The 19,388-nt window shown below is 41.8% G+C and overlaps 1 protein-coding gene and 1 long non-coding RNA gene across 2 annotated transcripts in view; one reads left to right on the top strand and one right to left on the bottom strand.

Moving 5' to 3' along the window:
- The first annotated feature begins 1,827 nt into the window (after positions 1-1,827).
- On the top strand, positions 1,828-15,072 carry LOC311435016. Its single transcript, XR_014691876.1, has 3 exons — positions 1,828-1,868; positions 1,970-2,157; positions 14,286-15,072. It is a non-coding gene; the product is annotated as an uncharacterized lncRNA (long non-coding RNA).
- The window catches only part of LOC311435014 (visual pigment-like receptor peropsin), a gene marked incomplete at its 5' end in the record, with an annotated part of 30,956 nt that continues 21,968 nt past the window's right edge, over positions 10,401-19,388 (bottom strand). Inside the window, 4 exons of the mRNA XM_084515635.1 lie at positions 10,401-12,120; positions 12,785-13,008; positions 16,250-16,354; positions 18,419-18,518. Of these exons, the coding sequence (XP_084371761.1) occupies positions 11,683-12,120; positions 12,785-13,008; positions 16,250-16,354; positions 18,419-18,518 (867 nt within the window). The 3' untranslated portion in view covers positions 10,401-11,682. The remainder of the gene's footprint in view (positions 12,121-12,784; positions 13,009-16,249; positions 16,355-18,418; positions 18,519-19,388) is intronic.

Below are 19,388 nucleotides of genomic sequence, written 5' to 3'. Positions count from 1 at the left end.
AGATGCTGGCAGCACCTTCCTTGGGGAATGTTACGTGTTGTGAAGATGGTTTCAGCAAGGTGCATCTCCGTTGGGAAGCAAAGAGCAGAGCTTGTGGGGTGCTGGCATTGAGGGAGAGGGGAAGGCAATGGGGAAATGGGAGAGGAAAATACGGTCCTGCTGGAGGGATGGGGCAGGGGGAGGGTGCTGGGGGGTTAAGCAGTGGTGAGTCCCTGCAATGTGGATACAAGGGGGGTTTGGAGGGATGCAAGGGCTACCTTGGGCACACAGAACCCAACAAGGTACCCAATAAGGTTGCCTCCAAGGTACCCATTACCTTGTTGTCCACCCAGGGCTTCGGAGCCAGGCAGCAGCTCTGGCAGCCCTGGTGGGGCTGCGGGGCAGGGCTGAAGGCAGGAAACACAACTCCCTTCCCCATGCCCTGGATATTTGTTACTAAATGTTTATTGCAATATGTGTGCAAACAGGACAAGTATGGGTGAAGAACTGTTCTGACACTTTTTGCTGACTTTCTATATATGCAGGTCATTGAATTTCTCCTGCCTGTAAATGCACAAGTCCTTCTTCCTTACTTCCTAATGACCAGAGTAAAGGGAAGGTGATAAAAAAAATGTTTGCTATCCACTGTGAGCACAAAGGGAGCACACAGAATAATGGGCTGTTCACCTTCCCACAGCTGGTCTCCTTCAGCACACGGTCTCAGTCAGCTGCTTGGTGCATTAGCAAGGTGTTACTAAACAACCTCCTCTTTTCTATCATTTTAGCTAAGCAATAAGTTGTTTGGGACATTTCCAGCCATATAGAGCAATGGAGTGTACCCTACAGTACAAAAGATGTAGACACAAGTTTCTGCAGTGTGCTACTCTGCATCCATACTTTTCTGAAAGTCACTAATTTCTCATGATTCATTTCAACTTAAAAAAGCAGAAAACAGTATGTATAAATATCATGCCATGCTGTAGCAATTCAGTTAATTATAAACTCAGTATTGTAGAAATAGAATCGAAAAGGAGATCCATCTCTCCTTCTATAATGCCCTTAAGGGCTGCACAAAGATCCAATGCAATTTTAAATCCTTTGAAATCAATCCTTGAGAAGAAAGGATGCTCTTCTCTTATATATATAAAAAAAAAAAAAAAAGTGAACTTTCAAATCTTATTAGAAAAAACAAATCTCTCTGAATAAACTCTATCCTCCGTTTCCTGCCGCCGGTGCCAAAACCATATGTTACAGAGTAAGCTCTGCATTTTGATCCCCAAATTAAGTAAATTACTTCTAATAAATTGCTTTGTCACAAGCACAGTTAAGCTGGAAATACCGCATGCATTCTTATAATTGCCAGCATTAAATCTCCATTAGAATTGCAAAAGGAAAACCTCTGCATTTTGAGCTTTGTAACTCCTCTGTGTATTTTATACTACGGAAAATACTGTCTGCGCTTTCAAATGTTAATAACTGGCATTTTCCACCTTAGGTTCTCAAAGCTCTTTGCAAAGAAAGGCAAACAATGAAAGAATGTGAAAAAGACTTTGGGGAGAGAGAAAATTAAATTACACTTATGCTCTTATGAAGTATCAGAGGACAAAAAAGGCAAGCAGCTTTTGCAGAAAAAAAGGCTGAGAAGCACAGAGCTTACAGAACAGAGAAGGACATTTGGGTTACTGAAAATGCACATGGGGCCAGGTATCTGTAGAGAACCCAGACATGTATCTCCCAAGGCTTGCTCCACTGCTGCCATCCCCACCAACCAGCCCCAGCTGGGCCTGCCCAGCCCTCTCGTCCCCTCCCTTCACCTCAGACAAAGCTGGTGGAGGAGGGCAATGCTCTGGTTTCTTCTGATTGTTGGGGACTCTTCCACAAGAAGCTAAGTAGGTAACTTTGGAGCCTGGTGGCATCTGGGAGATGTAGGGATGTATGAATAAGCAATCTTTTTCAATCCAGCAATTAAAAACAAAAATGTTGTGAACAGGTTCTAGGTTTCATATGCCAGTGAGAGGTGCCTGTGGGTTTTCATGGCTCACAGAGAGGGTTGGGACTCTGCAAATAGGTGCTGCAAAGACAAGTGTGAGGGGAAAAGAAGGTGCTTAGGACCAGACAAAGTGGAAATGTTTCGTGCTGCCGCACCCACAGCTCTACACCACCACCTTGCATGATCAGGTGAGTGCTTGGACTGCAGGCTTCAAAATGCTGGTGGCTTCTGCTGCATCTTGCTAGGAGGCTGGGAGTCCCAGGGAAAAGGTCAGAGAATAATTAAGCTCAGAGGAAAGTCATCTGCCCTATTAATTTTGCTGAGTTATAGCTGCAGCCATACCTTGGTGTGCCCAGAAGTTCAGTTTTTGCATTTCCTATGATAGCTCACAGAAGTAGAGCAGTGCAAAGGTTGCGTAAAATCTCCATTGTGAATTTATTTGTAGGCTCTTATGTCCTGGTGATGGTTTCTGTGAGTCCCTTACCGTGAAGTGAAAAGATGTTTATGATGGGTGAGAAATGTGGATTGTGTGTTATGCACATGTAATGTAACTGCAGGGAGAACAGAAGACACAATGCTGATTCACGCTAGTGTCAGAAAAGGAGGCATCAGGCCTGTAGAGCTCCGTTAAATGGTGTGTTCCCGTCCTCAGTGAGCTAATAAAGTACAAAACTATGCTGTGTCAGCTGTGATGTTAAATATTATGCGCTACCCTGCGTTATAGCTCACTGAGTGCTTGGGCTGTTTGCTCTGGTTTGGTGGGGTGGTAGAGCTGCTGTTGACAGTGTGCTAACAACCTCAACGAGCTGTAAATATTCGCTAGTGAGGCCACTGGTGCATCGTGCAGTGGTTCTGTACTCAGGCCCAGCTGTGTTTGCTGAACGCCCCTTTCACTGCCTCCTCAATACACGGGCTTTCTGCCATTGAGCCGTTTTTGCCATGGATTGGGATAGTCTGTATATATACTTTACATTAATACTTGAAGGAGTTCAGATGCCCAAATCTCAGTTTCTCTTCTTTGTGCCACTGTATGGGAAAGCCTGTAAATAAACCTGCAAGTGCTGACTCTTTCCATCCAGCTGTTTTTGTCTAACTAAGCAGACAGTGGACAATAGGAGGGGACAATTACATCTTAAAGCTTTGTTGCTGCTTTGAAGTGAATTTCCTTGGTCTTCACAAAACTAATGCTTCATAGCCCAGTCTAGTCTTCATAGGTCAGGTAAAATACAAAATCCAATCTTTAATAAAGTTCAGAAAATTTAACTGTAACTTCCTGGCCCTGTTGGTGGAGCTCTGGTATGAGCTCTCTCTCTGGCTACTTCTCCAGAGCATGCCTGGCATCAAATGGAGGTTGCACTGGCCATTTGAGAATACATGCTGTTCTTAAACAACATCTAATGACACCACTTTACTAATTGTCTTCCTGAGAGGCATTATGGGATAAGTGATCCATTTATGATAAAAGAAAAAAACTTTAAATTTTCCTCTGTACTAATTCATCACTTTCCTTTTGTTCTGGGAAACACATTTTTTCACCTCTCTGCAGGGAACCTCTTCAAGACAGATGCAGTAAAAATTCTATTGTGAGGAAGGACATCCAATCCTGTACAATACTGCCTTTCTGTTTTCTTTGTTTCTTTCAGTAAGTGAATGCATATCATCATCTAGCAAAAAGCCACCTTACAAGAATGAGTAAGAAAATTAAAATAGGTACTGATTTCATATAAATTGGATTAATTTGCAGTAAGTGTTTGCTTTGAGGCTGTTCTATTTCTTTTCACACCTAGGGTGGAAAAGGGAATCGGTGTACCTATATATATATATATTTTTATATATATATATATATATATATATGTATCAAAAGGGAATCAGCGTAATCAATAACCTTATTCTGCAGTGCCTAGACACTTGGTCTTGGTGTCCTCTTGACTCTATACTGTTCACTTGTTCTGTGAGTTGGCCTCATCTTGAGATGCTGTGGATGAAATCTCTGCTAGTTAAAATAAATCAGTTGGCTGTTTCTTGCAAGGGAATAGAATTTCTGTCCCATATCTTGGGATAAAAAGGGACAACCTTTTCTGCCCCTGCTCCAAGTGACAAGTATAAACACCTGTGAGAAGGAAGACGAAGAATAGGGGTTGTTTCCCTCTGCTATCCTCTGTGTCCTTCTTCCCTGAACACCATGGGGAAGGATGCAGGCATAATCCTGGCTGCTTGGGTCTGGCAGGAGCGAGTGTAGCCACTGGGGGGAAGATCATGTGTTTTGGTCAGGGGCTCAGCAGCTGATCCTACAGGCATGGTCATGTTTCAAAACTGCTGTGACCATGAACATCGCAGCTGTGCCCTTATGCAAGGCTGGGGGGATTTGACCCTGGATTTGCAAGGGATGATGTTTGTGATGGCTCTTTCTGGAGGGAAGCAGAGGTGGTGGGGTTTACTTCGGTCACATGGCGTCTTAATCGCAAGGTTTTACACAGTCAGGGTCAACACTATGCTGGTGGTGTAAGGAATGTGAGCTGAAGCCCTGAATTTTCATCACTGCAAGGGGTAGAGGAATTCTCTCTGTGATATTTAGCGATTTCTGCAGCTGAATGGCATTATTGACTACAACATTTCAAATGAATAACCCTACACAGATATTGCACTGCTGCAATGTGCATAATTGTAAACACTCCTCAATATCTTTCTTCCCACCCCCCTCAGCCAAAGCACAAACACTCATTTCAGGGCTAAAGATATACTCTTCAATCACTTCTGACATTTCTTTGTTGCTGCCTAATGAAGGCTGGTTTGATGGGCTATGTAGAAGGGTTATATAAGCACTCGCAGAGGCTTTGTTGTAGGATCACAAGTGGGCAGCAGTTGCAAATGTTAGCATTTGGCTCTGGAGTTTCTTTAATCACAAGCCTGAATGCCTGCATGGTGCAGGGGACCATGTCCCCCCTGTCTGGGTTTCCTGAGTCCCAGTGAAATGTCATGGCATAGAGAACTAAGAGGCTCAAACAGCAGCCACGCTGCTGTCCTTGCCTTGCTGACAAGGGGCCTCTGTGTGTCATTGTCTGGGGGGAGATGGCCCATGCGGGACATGCCAGCTGCTCCTCTCAGCTTTCCCAAGCCTTTCCAAACACTCTTACAGCCTGCTTCTTTCTTTAATTGCATTATTTGGTTTTTAAGCTTGTTGCTGAGCAAGTGTGCAAGTGGCCCACGCCTGGCTCTCAACTGGCCCACGTGGGCCTGGCCCTGTTGTTGCTGTAGGTCTGTTCTCCCATCCTCCATTTGCAGCCTGGGCCTACGCACCAGTTTACACACCAACAGGGGTGAGCAGGCAGTCCTGAAGGGAGTGTGGAACAGCTTCCGTGCTCTGTTGTCCTCATCCTGGTGGATGAAAGCAGTCGGTCCAGAATGGGGCTTCCAGTTGCCATCTGTAGGCTGGGTGGTAGGGTGCTTCTGCCTTGTGAAGGAGAGGTGGCTTGGCTCTGGGCAGTGAAATGCTGCAGGACCACCAGGTAACAGATGAGGAGGTAAACCTGCTGTTGTGGTTAAGTAGAGGAAACCAAGTCAACACTGGTAATGACTGCAACTGTCCAGACTACAGCTAGTTTTCACTCTACTTACTGTGCAAGACCCCATATTAAAATATATGATAAATCCGAATTTTTCATGGCAGAATTACTTTTGCTATTCAGAAAGTGATATTAGAGGCAACTGAGGCATGTTAGTTTCATTAAAACCTTTGGGATCTTAGAGCTGAGAGATCATAGGAATAAATGCTTTGCCTTGCCTCAAGTCCCAGCGGCCTGGCAGTAGCTCCCTCAAGCTGTAGGGAGATTTGGATCTCATCTCTGGAGTTAGAAATTAAACTTTAAAATTACTGAACTGGTCATTAGCCTGGGATGACTTTGTCTGAAACAGCACTTGTAAATGCTTCTGTACTTGGGTACCTTTCAGTGAATGAAGCCAAGCATTGTGTCATCAGGTAACATGGTGTCAATCCAGTACTAGCTAAAGCCCTTTTCCCACTCCCTTTAAATCTACATATAGGCCACAAGCTGTCCCCAGAATTGCCTAGCTTTTTCTTGGAGAAGTTAGCTTTGCTAATTTCATGTAGAAGTTTCCCTGTGTTGTAAGAAGTGCTGCAAATCAGCTTGGTTTCTCTCCCCTTCTGTATGAAGAGAGTATGATATGAATCCATTTAAAATTTACCTCTGGTGTGTGGCAAGGCTTTCCCAGGTCACACCACCAAGACCTGCTTGCTCATTTATACTGCCAAACATTGTTCTTGACTCCAGGCTTCCTTTTGAAAATAGTGTGGTGAATGTGACCTACAGGCTCTCCTGTTTGGGCAGCTTCCACTGACCTTGCACAGGACCCAACAGATGTGCCTCCAGCCACACGTGCACCCTCCATGGTCATCTGGACTTTGCTCAAGCAGTGGCTCCTTGCAGTGGTCAGGCTGGCTGGTGCACAGCATCAAAGGCTACCGGAGGCTTGTGAATATCAGCAAGGGAGAGGTGGCATTGCAGTGATCTCTGCGAGTCCTTCCACTTCTTTTTTACTAGGATACATGCTATTGCATAATTACATGGTGTATGTTTGTTATCCCCAGAGGGCTTTTGTCGCATTCAATGAGCAGTAAAGATGATGATTATTGACATGGACAGCTGGTAGACAGTATTCAGAGTGTGTCCCTGATTTTTTTTTTTTTTTTTTTGTATTGGCAATAGGATTATTATTTTTCATGTAGTAACTCTCTGATATGTTGTTATTGCAGTACTATTTGGACATCCCTTGAATCTTTACTTTATTCTTGTACTTCTTCTGCACATCAAGTAGTACCCCTGAGTGGGGGGCTGGCGTGAAGTCCTCACTGAATTAGGCTGCAATTAGGCACTTCAGACTACATGGTATACACAGACCCATTTGACCCTACAGGCACCTTCACTTTGGTCTGCAAAAGTGTTCCTGAAGTGTTTGCAAAAGTCTTTTGCATTTGTTGATGCACTGAATAGGTTCAGACTTTGTTCTTTGGCAATTTGAGAAGTAGGCAGAGGGACAGATGCAGCACTGAAAGAGAACCTGATCTGCTAGGCTGGCTTATAAATAGTGCTTAACTGTCCAGGTAGTTCAAAATACTGACATGGTAGCATTGCTCCTTTTTTCATTATTGCCCAGAGGTGAGAGCATTCACTGGGGCAGCAGAACAAAGCTCTAGTACAGCCTCACCCTTGGGAAAGGATTTTTCCCTCCATCTCTTCTTCAGGTGAGAAGTGCCAACCATAGGACGCACTTGGATTGGTGCACCTTGTAGCTACCTTATCTTGTTAGTCCTCACAGCAAAGAATAAAGGATTTCTAGGTGTGGAGAGAAACCCTGCAAAGGTGTGCAAGCCTGAGTAGTTCGCACTGTAGTAGAGTCATTGTAAAGTCATTGTCTTTGAGAGGTCAAGGGAGACTTGACCAGACTTGATCTCTGCTACCAGAAATGCTTTACATGAGTCATTAGATAAAAAGGCATAAATAGCACAGAGAACAGGGACTGGTATGCAGTATGCTGTCCTTCTTCCTCTAACTACACGCTCAGGTTATTCATGTTACCATTAGAAATGTCAAAGCTATGAAGAAATGCTGTTATGTATTTCAAAGTGCTGACACCCAAAGGGATTTTCAGCTCTGCAAAAATGTCAGCAGGGAAAACGTGAGCCCAAAAGGTTTTCTTAGCATAAACGAACAAATTATAGCTTTATCATATTTTTTTTTCCCTCAATCAGTTGCAGCTATTTTTAAGTGTGGAAACTGAATGTAAGTAATTCATGCTTAACTTTATTGCTTGAACTGTGTAGCCTAAGTAAAATGGTTGTGTCAGCAACGGGAATACTGGTAATCCGCCTACAAGGTCAAGTTGTATGTACAAACCTTAATAACTGCAGTGACTGTGGTGTAATGGATATGTTGGTTATTATGAATAATCTAGATAAGAAATAGTCAAGTAAGAGTTGATGAGATATTGATGCACATGTAAAGACATTAATTGTGTAGCCATTAAGAATTCACCTGCTCAAGTGTATTACTGTTAATCAAAACAGGCAATGTTTGGAAATGAATATGTAGGGTAGTTAAAGGCATATTTAAAAGGTGGCTCAAGTGTTTCAAGCGTTTTGCAGAGTGACTTTTAATAAGCTGAAGCATGTCATTTTTGCCAGAGTGCTTTAGTGTTGCCAACAGGGCTGTGAGTACGGAAATGTATAACAAACAGCAAGGTTTGCTGGCTGCGTTCCTTGCATCTAGCAGTAAAAGAGAGCTAACGTATGTCTCAGATCCTTCTGGAAAAAGCCAGCAAATGCTGACAGCATCCTTTTGAAATGGTAGGATTGCTTGTCCTACCACATTCAATTACAAATTTCACAGTAGTATCCAGTGTTGAGTAAGAGATACAGAAGGAGCCTACATGCCAGAGCTTCTATGCCAAATGGAGGAAGATCTGAACACATTTCTCTTCCAGCATGACGAGAAATTCCTGACCATTTGGCTGCTAGCAATAGTCATGGGATCTCATTTGTGCAGGCTGGTACTAGAACATTCAATTAAAAGCACATTTTAAAAGGACCCTGGTGGAAGCAGTGTAAGACCTGGGCCCATGCTGCCTGCCTGCTGTGATGCCTTCACATGGTGATGTGGCAGCACTAGGATGTCCTCTTTCATGGAGATATGATATGTTTCCACCTTTGATGTACCACCTGCTTTTAGCATTAGAAAATGTGAAAACAAAATATTTCAGAACTGACAGCTTAGGAGCAGCTGGTTCTTTGCTTCATCCAGGGGCACAGGACCTCCCTTCTCAGACCATCTCAGACTGAGAGCATTCAAAGCCACAGTGTCCCAGGAGAGCATCCTTATCACCAGTGTATTGGTTGTGACAAGAGCCCTCTTGCATCTCTCCTGATAAAACTCATCCACTGCAAAAGCAAATAGAATGTTTGGGGAATGTGATGTTGAGGGAGGGATAATTTGGCTCTAGGCCTTTGTATGCCATTTACATGGTATTTCATTGTTACTGGGTGAAAATCATAGGATTCCTTCATCTACCTTCAGCAGACCTAGGTCATGTCTTCCCTAGCTGATGCTCTCAAGCCCCTCAGCTCTTTGTTGCTCCCTGGCCAGTGGCATGGGCTTGGCAGGTGGAGCAGCCTCCTGTGGAGGGAGAAACAGGGGCCAGCCTCATCCAGGCAAGTGTGGGACCAGAGACAAAAGGAGAAAATGCAGAACAGGTGAGCAGGATGGAGGCAAAGCATTCTGCAAATTAACCTGCACACTTGAAAACCTGAAGTGCATCCTCTTACCTGCACTTGAGCAGTAATGGGTTCTGGATGGTGTTTTGTTAATTTTTTTTCTTTTCTTTGTCTTCAGGCACTTGCAGGTGCCTTGCATGTAGCTACAGGAGCTGTTGCTTTAGGGCTAGAGGCTTAACAACAGGAGGAACTTCAGTGACAAATGTGCTCGTGCTTTTACTGGGCCCGGAGCACAGGTTGGTGCCTGCAAAGGCATCTATCCTCTTTTCCCCTGAGTAACCAGCAGAACCAGATGTTCTGCTCTACAGACAATGCAGTCTCATGGTACTACCCTCTATCCACAAAGCACGGTAGCCTTAGGAATGGCAGGAGGGAGGTGTGCACAGCCCAGTCATAGCTTTTGCTGTGTTAGCGGTTTCTAGTTGTGTTCCAGCAGGTATGTATCCTTCAGCTGCTCCTCTGCCTCTCTCCCTCTTATCTCGCTGTTCTGTTCATGTTCTGGTTCATTTTAACTACTCTCTCATCTCTGTCTCACTGCTGTGTACATGTGCAATAGCATATGAACTAGCAGAGATTTTGGCTGGCACGCTGATGGAGTGGGAAGGGGCGCAGACTCCTGGAAAAGGCCTTGTTGCTCTGCTGCCCCCCCTTGCAATTTTCCCATCTTTCTGCATCAAAGTCTGGATCCCACCGATCATTGGCATTGTTACAGTGCAGTGGGGCAAGTACTTTCCCTAAACATCCACGAGTTAGTGTAAATGCAAACTAAATGCCAGCCTGGCATCAAGCCATATCTGATGGGGACATATGTCCTGCCTCCCTGCGGGGACACCTGGGTGCATGCAGCAGTGGCAAGGCCTCGTCCAGCAGTGCTGCTAAGGTAGGTTTTGGGTTAGGCCTAGAAGCTTTCAAAACTGCGTGGCAGCTTTGGCTAGCCCAGCCTGGCTTCATCCAGCTGGGACAGGGTTTGGCCCTAAATGGCTTCGTCTGTTTCGGCAGTTACAGCATGCACTTTTATCTGGAAGTCAACAGTTTACTTATTTGCTTTTAATTATTTATGGTAATGAAGTAGCACCCATGTTTCAATTTTCCACAAAGACGAATATTCTTGTAGTTAGATCTGTGGCCATGAAAGAAAACAGTTCCTGACTGTTGCTTATAATGTTTATTTGTTTTTAACTTCAAAACGCAGGTGATTTTCTCAAAACAAATAGAGTAATGGAGGAAATTAAGGTGGGCTCTCTTTGCTTTTCCAAATGTGTTTCTTGGGAAAGTTACAAACTTGTGCAAAACAACTGCATTTTAGCATACCTGGATGGTGAAAGATTCCATAAAGTCATAAATATCAGTGAGCCTGGCAACAAATGGTTTTGTTCCCCTCCACTCCCCTTGCTTAGCATGCAAATGTCACTGAATAAACCCCCAAAATTTCCAGGGCTAATGCATAGTAATTAGCTGTGTACTCAGAGACTTCTATAAAAATGTGTAAAATGGGGAATTAGGACCATATACCTCCTCACTTCCATGTTGAAAAATAAACTTGATGGAATAATTGGATACTATAGTATCTGATAACCTTGCTGCTGATTTAATTCTACAATTTTGCTATTTAAACCACTTAGTTGATTTATCTATTTTTTTTTTTTAGGCAGGTACAAAAACTTTCTTTAGAGCAGCAGCGAAGTGTTGGATTATATTCTGTAAATAGCTCTGATGCCATACTTTGCCAATATTCTTGCAGGCTTAATGTCCTTGGTTTCATTGCCTGCATGGCATCTCTTGCTTCACCTTAATAGTCATGTAGAAAAACAATCAAGCTGGAGGCACATCAGGAAAATTAAAGCCAGCTTTTTGGCTTTAATGAATGGGCACACTACAGCCAGGCCCTGCTTACTGGGAAAGTTGGGAAAGATGGAAATAATTCTGCAAACAAACAAGGAAAAGTGTAAAGCCACTGTTGAACCTACAGTGACTACAAAATGCCGAGATCTACAGCTCTGTCTTGCATAGACAAACAGGGAGTGGTCCTCTATGGCTGAGACTGTTAAAGAGTAAAAAAAACAAACAAACAAAAAAAATTTGGAAATGTAATCTCATAATTAATACAGTTTGGATGGGAACATTAGTGATCTTTTTGCTAGCTAATCCATTGTCTTCATAAGTCAGCCTTCCTTTTCTTTTTGTATACATGTGAATATGGAATGTTTCTGGCACTGGGTGTGCTGCCCACATTATAACATGCTTTGTAGCATTTTGTACCTACACAGAAGGAAAATATCACTTTGTCATCTGATTTGCTTGAATTGCATAACCATCAGTGCTATAGCAAGAAACAGATGGATCGGGAGTTGGGAGATCACTCAAGCAGTGATCTGAAGAGGATCTTGCTGAACACAAAGTGGGTGAGTGCGTTAAGTGGCCACAAAACTCACAGTCTATCACATTCAATGTCAGGGTTATTAGATGGTGTATCATGAATGCCAAAATATTCTTCCCTATTTGCTGGAGGTGGAGTGTTGCTTGGACTTCCCACCCCAGAATCAGGGCTCGGTGCAGGGTGCATATCTGCTGCATACTTCTCTTCTTTCTTTGAAGGCTCTTGTTTTTGCTTGAGGTTTTTGAAACGTTTGAGCTTCACAGGGTCCTTGACTTCCTTGGCACAATGAAACAAGATGAAAATGTCCCTCCGAAACTTGGAGCTCATTCCAAAGTAGATAATGGGATTGTAGAAACTGGCAGACTTAGCAAACAAACTGGCAAGGATGCTGGTAAGGTTGGGCACAGGGTGACCGTAGGCAGACCATATAGAGATGACAGCATATGGTGACCATGCAATAATGAAGGCTGTGCAAATGACAATAGAAACCTAGAAGAAAGATGAAAAATAGCCTTAAATCTATACTGGGAGACTGCATCAGGGAAGAAATACACTGGTAATAGTAGCTTGAAAACACAGCTGGAAGGGAAACGTTCAGCTTCTACTGAAGGTATGGCTCACAGGAGTGTACAGACAAGCAAAAGTTTTGCTTTGATGGAGCCAGGTAGGCATAGAAGTTAGATACCTAATTCGGGTATGAGGTGTGCTTGAGCAATGCCTCATCTAATGGAATGAAAATAGCTACAACCCCCTGAATGTTTATCTGAACTCAGAAGACTTAGGATAGATTTAGGTCTAGGAAAAGTAATTTGAAAGTTCCCTTGTTGCTTTTTGAGCACACACACAAGTTACATCTCTGCTGAAAGAAAAGGGAATATGCCAAACAAAACTTCAGTTTTTGTGCTGTATAACCTGCTCCAGTTATATTTAAATTATTTTTCTCGTGTTATGTAGGACTAATATCAGCCAACTAAGGGAGCAGGAATTTTAAACAATCCTTATGTTAACTTCACTGAGTTCAGACTTTGTCACTAAAGATTACAGAGAAATTAAATGTGAGTGGTGGGTTTTGTTCTCTTCTGTTCTCTTCTTAATTTTTGGATAGACAGCTTTCACTGAGATGAATCCTACCCAATATGAAACCCACACTCACCCTGGTGACATCCCGCTCCATTCTCCTCTGTCTGTCTGTGGGATCGCTGAGTCCTGTTAATGCATGGCTTAGTTTGACAGTGTTGATAATTGACACATATGAGAAGACCATGACTGTCACAGGTAGGAAGAAACAGCAGATGAAAATGGAGACAATGTAGGACTTGTAGATTGTAGAGAAGTTGGCTTTTGCCCAGTCTATTTCACATGTTCCGTACATGCGATCTGGAAAACAAAAATAAGTTGGTTAGCAGTTTTAGAACATTTATCTGGTTTTGCATGATTAATATATCAATTTAGAAGCTGTATTTTTCTTCTTTTAGGCAGTAAAGAATGGAGTGCTCTTTCTGATTTAATGAGCTGTGAAACAATCTCCTTCATAAACAATTTTTCAAGACTGGCTAGACCATAACAAGTTTTAATGCATATTATCATTCTGTACCATTTAGATTTCCTGTGTAGATCCATAATGCACAAACTGTTGATTTAAGATAGGAAATTATGATGCTAATTGTGGATTAACTTAGTAGGTTTGATATTCCTCTGTAGCCTGTTATTTGACAGTGTTCTATGTAGTAACTTTCTAAGACGAGCTCTATACCAGCATAACAAGCAATTGCAGGGACAATATGTCATGTGTAAGAATTCAATACTTACATAGCAAAGTAGGAAGTAAAAGTATTGAGTTTATTATTATTTTTTTTTAAATAGAAGCAAAATGGTAATGAACGTTTTACTCTAGTGAGAGATGAAAGCAAATTGATACAGCTGATCAAAATTATGGGAAGATGAAGCATATAAATACAGATGATATGCTGTTAATGGAAAGGATATAATTTGCAAATGTGTTCTTACACAAAACTTGAATTTTATGTCATTAAGGATTTTCTATATTTTGTGAGTTGTTGATTTTTGGTTTAAGGGAAGAAAGCTATTTTGTGTGTGGTTTAATATTATTATTACTATTATTGCTATTATTCCTCCCCTGACAGCCATGGCAGTAAACCAAATTATAAATAATTGAAGCATAAACCAAAATTACATAAATCAAGTATTAACAAGTCCTGGAAATACAACACAGGTGAAGCTTGCATGATTTAGCAACAGATCTCTCCCTGGCATCCAGAGATAATTCTGAAGAAAAAAATCCCTTAATTCCTCATGGGTGATAGAAGGTTTAGATAGGATGAATTAAAGGAGCAAAAGATTAAAATCACTTTCATGAGTCTCATCAAAAAGAGCTCAATATTTTTAACACCAAGAACTTTAGGTGTTGCTGTCTGGATGTGCTCCGTAATAGAATCTCCTTTGCCTTTTTAATCAGTAGATCCCAAGATACTATTCAAATAGATAACCATAGTATCTGGCTTAATTCTGAGTTTCTCATTTGTGAAAACTTCTGACTTCAAAAAAGAAAGCAGCTTCCACATGACATGAAAAGAAAATCCCTCAGTTTTTCTATGAGTCAGAATTCAGGGCTGTGTTTTTCCCTCCCTCAGCAGGGACACTGGCAAGTGGCATTTTCAAAAGTCAGTGGGGTCCTGGGGACCTCTGCAGCTGCTGTGAAGAAGTGGCAGATCAGAGGCTGTGTTATATGCTGTGGTTGGCTGGCACCCATCCTGCTCCACTGCCTGCTGCAGAACTTGCTGGACTCCCACATCTTCATGGGTGCCCTTTGTGGGATCGTGTTTGGAATCAGATAGACCGCGATTTCTGAAACTGCTGTGATTCTCAGCAGGGAGAAGCACTCACAGGAAGCTGAATCCAAATAACAAGCAGGATCCACGGGGGCACTTGGATGCCCTGACAGAGCAAAGAAGTCCCTGACTCCAAGTTAGGGCCAAAAACAGATGTCAGAAATCATTCTACAAATGAAGTATTATTAAGATTATTGGAATATGAAAACACAGCATGCCAGAAGATATACAGAAATGACAAATCTAACCTCCTCCTCAAGTCTTATGACATATCCAGAGTGCAGAAACAAGACATAAAATTAGAACAGTCATTCTGTCCCAAACAAAAGATCCACAGAGCCTAATACACTGATAAAACTGTTTGCTTTGGGATTCTTGGATTTGATTCAACAATCATAGAAATAGCTGCTTTTCTCATGTGTCCTTCAAGGGTGCAGCGATACTTCAAAGCATATGTATCTGGCTTTGGCCTTTTCCTGATATTCACCCTTGCCTTAAACCTCACCCTAGTAGTAGACCTTGGAGTCTACTGAGCCTTAGCCCCCAGTTATTGACCCCATGAGCAGGTTCTCATGGGAAGAAATCTCTTCTCTACTTACACTGTCATTCTGCAAAGTCTTTTCAGCCACACCAGAGATCTAGGCTTTCTGATTTTTGTTTCCTGATAGTACCTTGTGTTTTCTCCCTATTTTTCCATCTCTGAGCATCATGTTTATATTTTCATAGACCTATAAACACAGCTCTATATTCTGTTTTCCAATTGGTAATCACCATTTCAAATGCACCAAGTTTTTCCTGTATGACTTTAGATTCCTTAGCTCTGAATTGTCTCTGACATGTTATTGCCCAGAAGCTCAGCACACCAAAACCCTTCTGCACATTCCCACAGTGAAGCTTTGTTCTCACTGCAAAATGAATGTTATCCAAACTAATACTGTATCCTCAGCAACTTTGTAATTTCATTTTTGCCCTTTGACTCTTTGCTACTGTTTTATGAATATGTTGAATGTTGTAGATCAAAGAGCAGATGTCTACAGGATCCATACACTTGGACAATTTCAGTCATACAATTTTAGTTGTTAGGACTTCTGTATTATTATTATTATTTGTTCCTAGAAATTTATTTTGATTTGTTTAGAGACTTAACTTGAGACAATTTGTCCACCTTTTCCCCCTAAAGAAAGTTTCTGGTGTGAGAAAATTAGCTATTGAATTACCTCAGTGTTCACTAATGAATTATTCCCCCTTGTCCCCCTTCTTTTCTTTTTTTTTTTTTTTGCTAGGGCCTTATCTTGCATCCTAATCACTTCTTGGACTGACAGACTTTCTGGCATCTTTATCATCTTTTGCTATGTTAGTTTTCATACTTTTAAACTGTTTCACCAGATCTTTCTGGCTTGTCTTACTATAGTTTCAAGTTCAACTTGCTGGAACTTGTGTTCTTTTCTAGCTCCCTAATCTTGACAGTTTTTGAAGGATGCCTTTTGATAATTTCCTTTATCTCACTGCTTAACCATGCCAAATATTTCTGGCCCTATATTCTTTTTTTCATAGGTAATACACATTTGTGATATCTGCAAAAACAAATCTCTTTAAAGCCCATACCAAAGTAGGCACACTGTGCATATACATCATGCATGATAAATGATTTTCTTAGTACCACTGATAATCAGTCTGGTTTATCACAAACACCAAGAAAAAAAGCTAAGTATCTTTGTTTAATTAAGTGGAGAGGTGCCAAATATGTACAACTGAAAGATAACTGTTACCTGTATAACTGCCCCAGCCAAGCAATGGAGCTGCTGACCAGAAGAAAGCTGCTATCCAGATGAGAACCAGAGCCACCGTCATACTGCTGTTGCTGATACAGTGACCTGCAATGGCATGGTTTAGTCAGAAACCTCTTAACCTCTGAAATCTAAAGCCATTATTAGAACAACAAACAATAAAGGAAACACAGCTATTTAAGAAAAGTTAAGTCAGAAATAGGTATTTATAAGAAAAACTGAAATATGAAAACTGGTCTGGATTGTGTTCAAGACCACTTGTAGAGCAGTGGAACTGAACAGCTTTTTAGCAGAAGACAGTGTTTGTTGAGCACTGCAGAACTGGTAAATTCTGTGTCAGTTTTGTTTTGTGATTTTGTAAAAAGCACAAAACAATTCTATGTTGTTTTATATGAAACAAACAATAAATCCTAGGATTTTCTTACTCATTTCAAAGTTTTTGCTGTTAAAAAAGGACAAGAAATATTATCTGGTCAAACTATATTAGTCATTCAGTATAAATGATTTAATCTGTCCCACTGTTGCCATACACTGCAGTAATTTCTTTGTCTACACAGAAAGTATTTATGTGGCCACTAATCTCTGTTCTTCAAAATTTATGTAAAGTTATATTGAGTACTTGGTCAGATTTCCTGAAGAGGCAAACAAATTATGCACACCCTCAGATGAACTTGTGCTGCAGCTTTACAAAAGAGAAACATTTTAAATATGACTTCCTAATTTGCAGTGAATATAAGCTATAGAATACAGCAGAGACAAATTCGAACAGGTTGTTTTGAAAATGAACTTCAACAAATCTAAAACTTCAGCAAACTGCAGAAGAACTTTGTGGAAAAAAAAAGACCTCCCTGTAGAAGCTCTTTTCAGAGCTAATAATGCTCATGCTATTAGAAAAACAAACATATACAATGCATCCAGTGCATTTGTACATGTTTTATATGGAGATACTAGTAAGTTCCTTCTTGAAAGATGGTACAATCCAGTCATAATGAGAGCATGAAAACTTAAAATACATTATGTATGCATGGTGAAAGGAAGACTAGGGAGAATTTATAGAATATGTAGGCATAAAGAGGAGTGACAAAGTAAGGCTCCCAGTGGAGGTCAAAGTTTCAGCAGACAGAAGATCCAAGTTGAATGGCAAGGAAAGGTTTCTCCTGATCCTGTGAAAGAGAGTGTCTTGGGGGAGAGTGGTGACATAAAGAATCACAAAGGAAAAACAGTAGAGGGTGGCATGTTTATGCTCTGATGGGGTCTTCACCTCACATGTAAAGGATTTCAGACTAGATTTGAACAGTGGAGCACTCATATGCCTTTAGAGAGGCATTTATACCAAAGGTATAAATGACATATAAAGGTATAAAAGACATATAAAAGCAAACAAACAACAACATCAAAAACAGAGCACTTGGTCAAAGGTCTCTAGCACTGCAGACAGTAATGAAGAGTAGTTGCTTGAGATATTCAGGTTGCAGATACCAGGACATTGGAAGAGGAGGAATTGTGGGTGAGAAGCTGTGTCTATGATGCCTCACAGACCCAGGAGATAGGCAGGAGACAGGGTAGAGATGGGTTATGGTCAGTTCTGGGAACTGTGCCAGTAATTCTCATCTCCCGTGGTATGAAACTGTCCACTGAGGGGAAGTGGGAAGGGCACATGGGGATGCCAGGCTGCACAGAGCTGTGAACGCTGGAGGCACGATGTGCAGGCTGGGTATTCCCAGTGCCATCTAAGCAGTCCACAATGCCTGTGCTTTCTGAACCAGGGATCTTATCGAGGCTGGAAGCTCTCCTAAATATCATCTCACAGAAGATGAAAATTTGTTGGTTACAGTGATTCTGGGCAAAGATGTGTGAATCACTTGAGAGCTATTTAAGCTGTACTCTAAGAAACACAGAGAATCAGCAGGTCTTGTCTTCTGCACAAGTAAATTTCAACCATGGTAACCAAAGGGTACTGCTAATAATTTAGCCTTTTTAGGGGTTAACTCTTGAAGGATTCTGTGCAAACATGTTTCTAACATACCTGACTACATTAGGCTATGGTTTCCAGTGCATCTAATTTATACTTCATAAACTGTATAACTGAAAGGAGTACAGATTTAAAACAAATTCAGTGAAGGCAGAACTGGATCTGCCTTTATTCCTTACCTCTCTCAGGATGGCAGCCTTTTATGTAGCGAGTCACACTGATCACTGTAAGGGTATTAATGCTCGCCAGGCCAAAGAGAAGTGTCAGGAAGCCATCAACCTGAAAAACAAAGCAGCACAGGGTGCTCTCTTACTGCAGTGCCGGAGGGGAAAAGAACCACAGGGATTGCTCTTGTCACTTTCATGTTAATGCTCTCGAAAATTTTTCCAGCAACCCAACTAGCAGGGAAATATAAAATGTCAGGAGGAGTCATCTTCTATAGGATCAGTGAGCAAGTAAATGTTCAAAAATTAGAAAAGTGCTCTGTCACGTACATCAGATAAACAAGAAAACACACCCTCACATCTAAGTTTCCCTGAAATGACTTGCCAAATGAAGGAGAAAAAAGATTGAACTCAAGTGAAGAAAACCCCTGAATGTGCACAAAGGGTCTGGATGCGGCCAACCCACTGAGGCAGAGTAAAAACACAAACCAACTCCATGAATTTTAGGCCAAAGAGGAAAGAACATAGGAGGTAATGGGTTCAGCTGAGCAAGAAAAACCTAGCAAAACATTAAATAAAAACATCTGACACTCAATCTTCCAAATGGATTGGGTGTCAGTGCTGGTGTTACTGACTATTTACCAATGCTGATCCTCACCTCCGGCTCCCACTGATGTCAGGTCTCAGCCACAGACGTGCAGGACAGGAACAACTCTGCTGGTGTCAACTGCGAATGTAGGAATGGAGCCACTGCTGGCTGCGGTGAAGGTGGATGCAGCCATCTGCTAGGGAACGCTATCTGACTGGGAAGTGATCCAGGCAAAATACTGAAGGCAGTCCTTTTTTTGTTGTTGTTGAAAGCTTGTGGTGATGTACCAAACCGGGCAGAGCAGAGGAGCTCTTGGAGGTGTCAGTTTTACACCAAGGGAGGCAGGAACACTGAGCAAGTGTCGCTGGACTCCGACTTGGCATTCGAGTTGTAAAA

Source organism: Aythya ferina (assembly GCF_964211825.1).
Source record: "Aythya ferina genome assembly, chromosome: 3".
In the NCBI taxonomy this organism is placed as follows: Eukaryota; Metazoa; Chordata; class Aves; order Anseriformes; family Anatidae; genus Aythya; species Aythya ferina.
The sequence above is the reverse complement of the archived record's forward strand: the minus strand, read 5'-3'. Positions and strand labels throughout refer to the sequence as shown.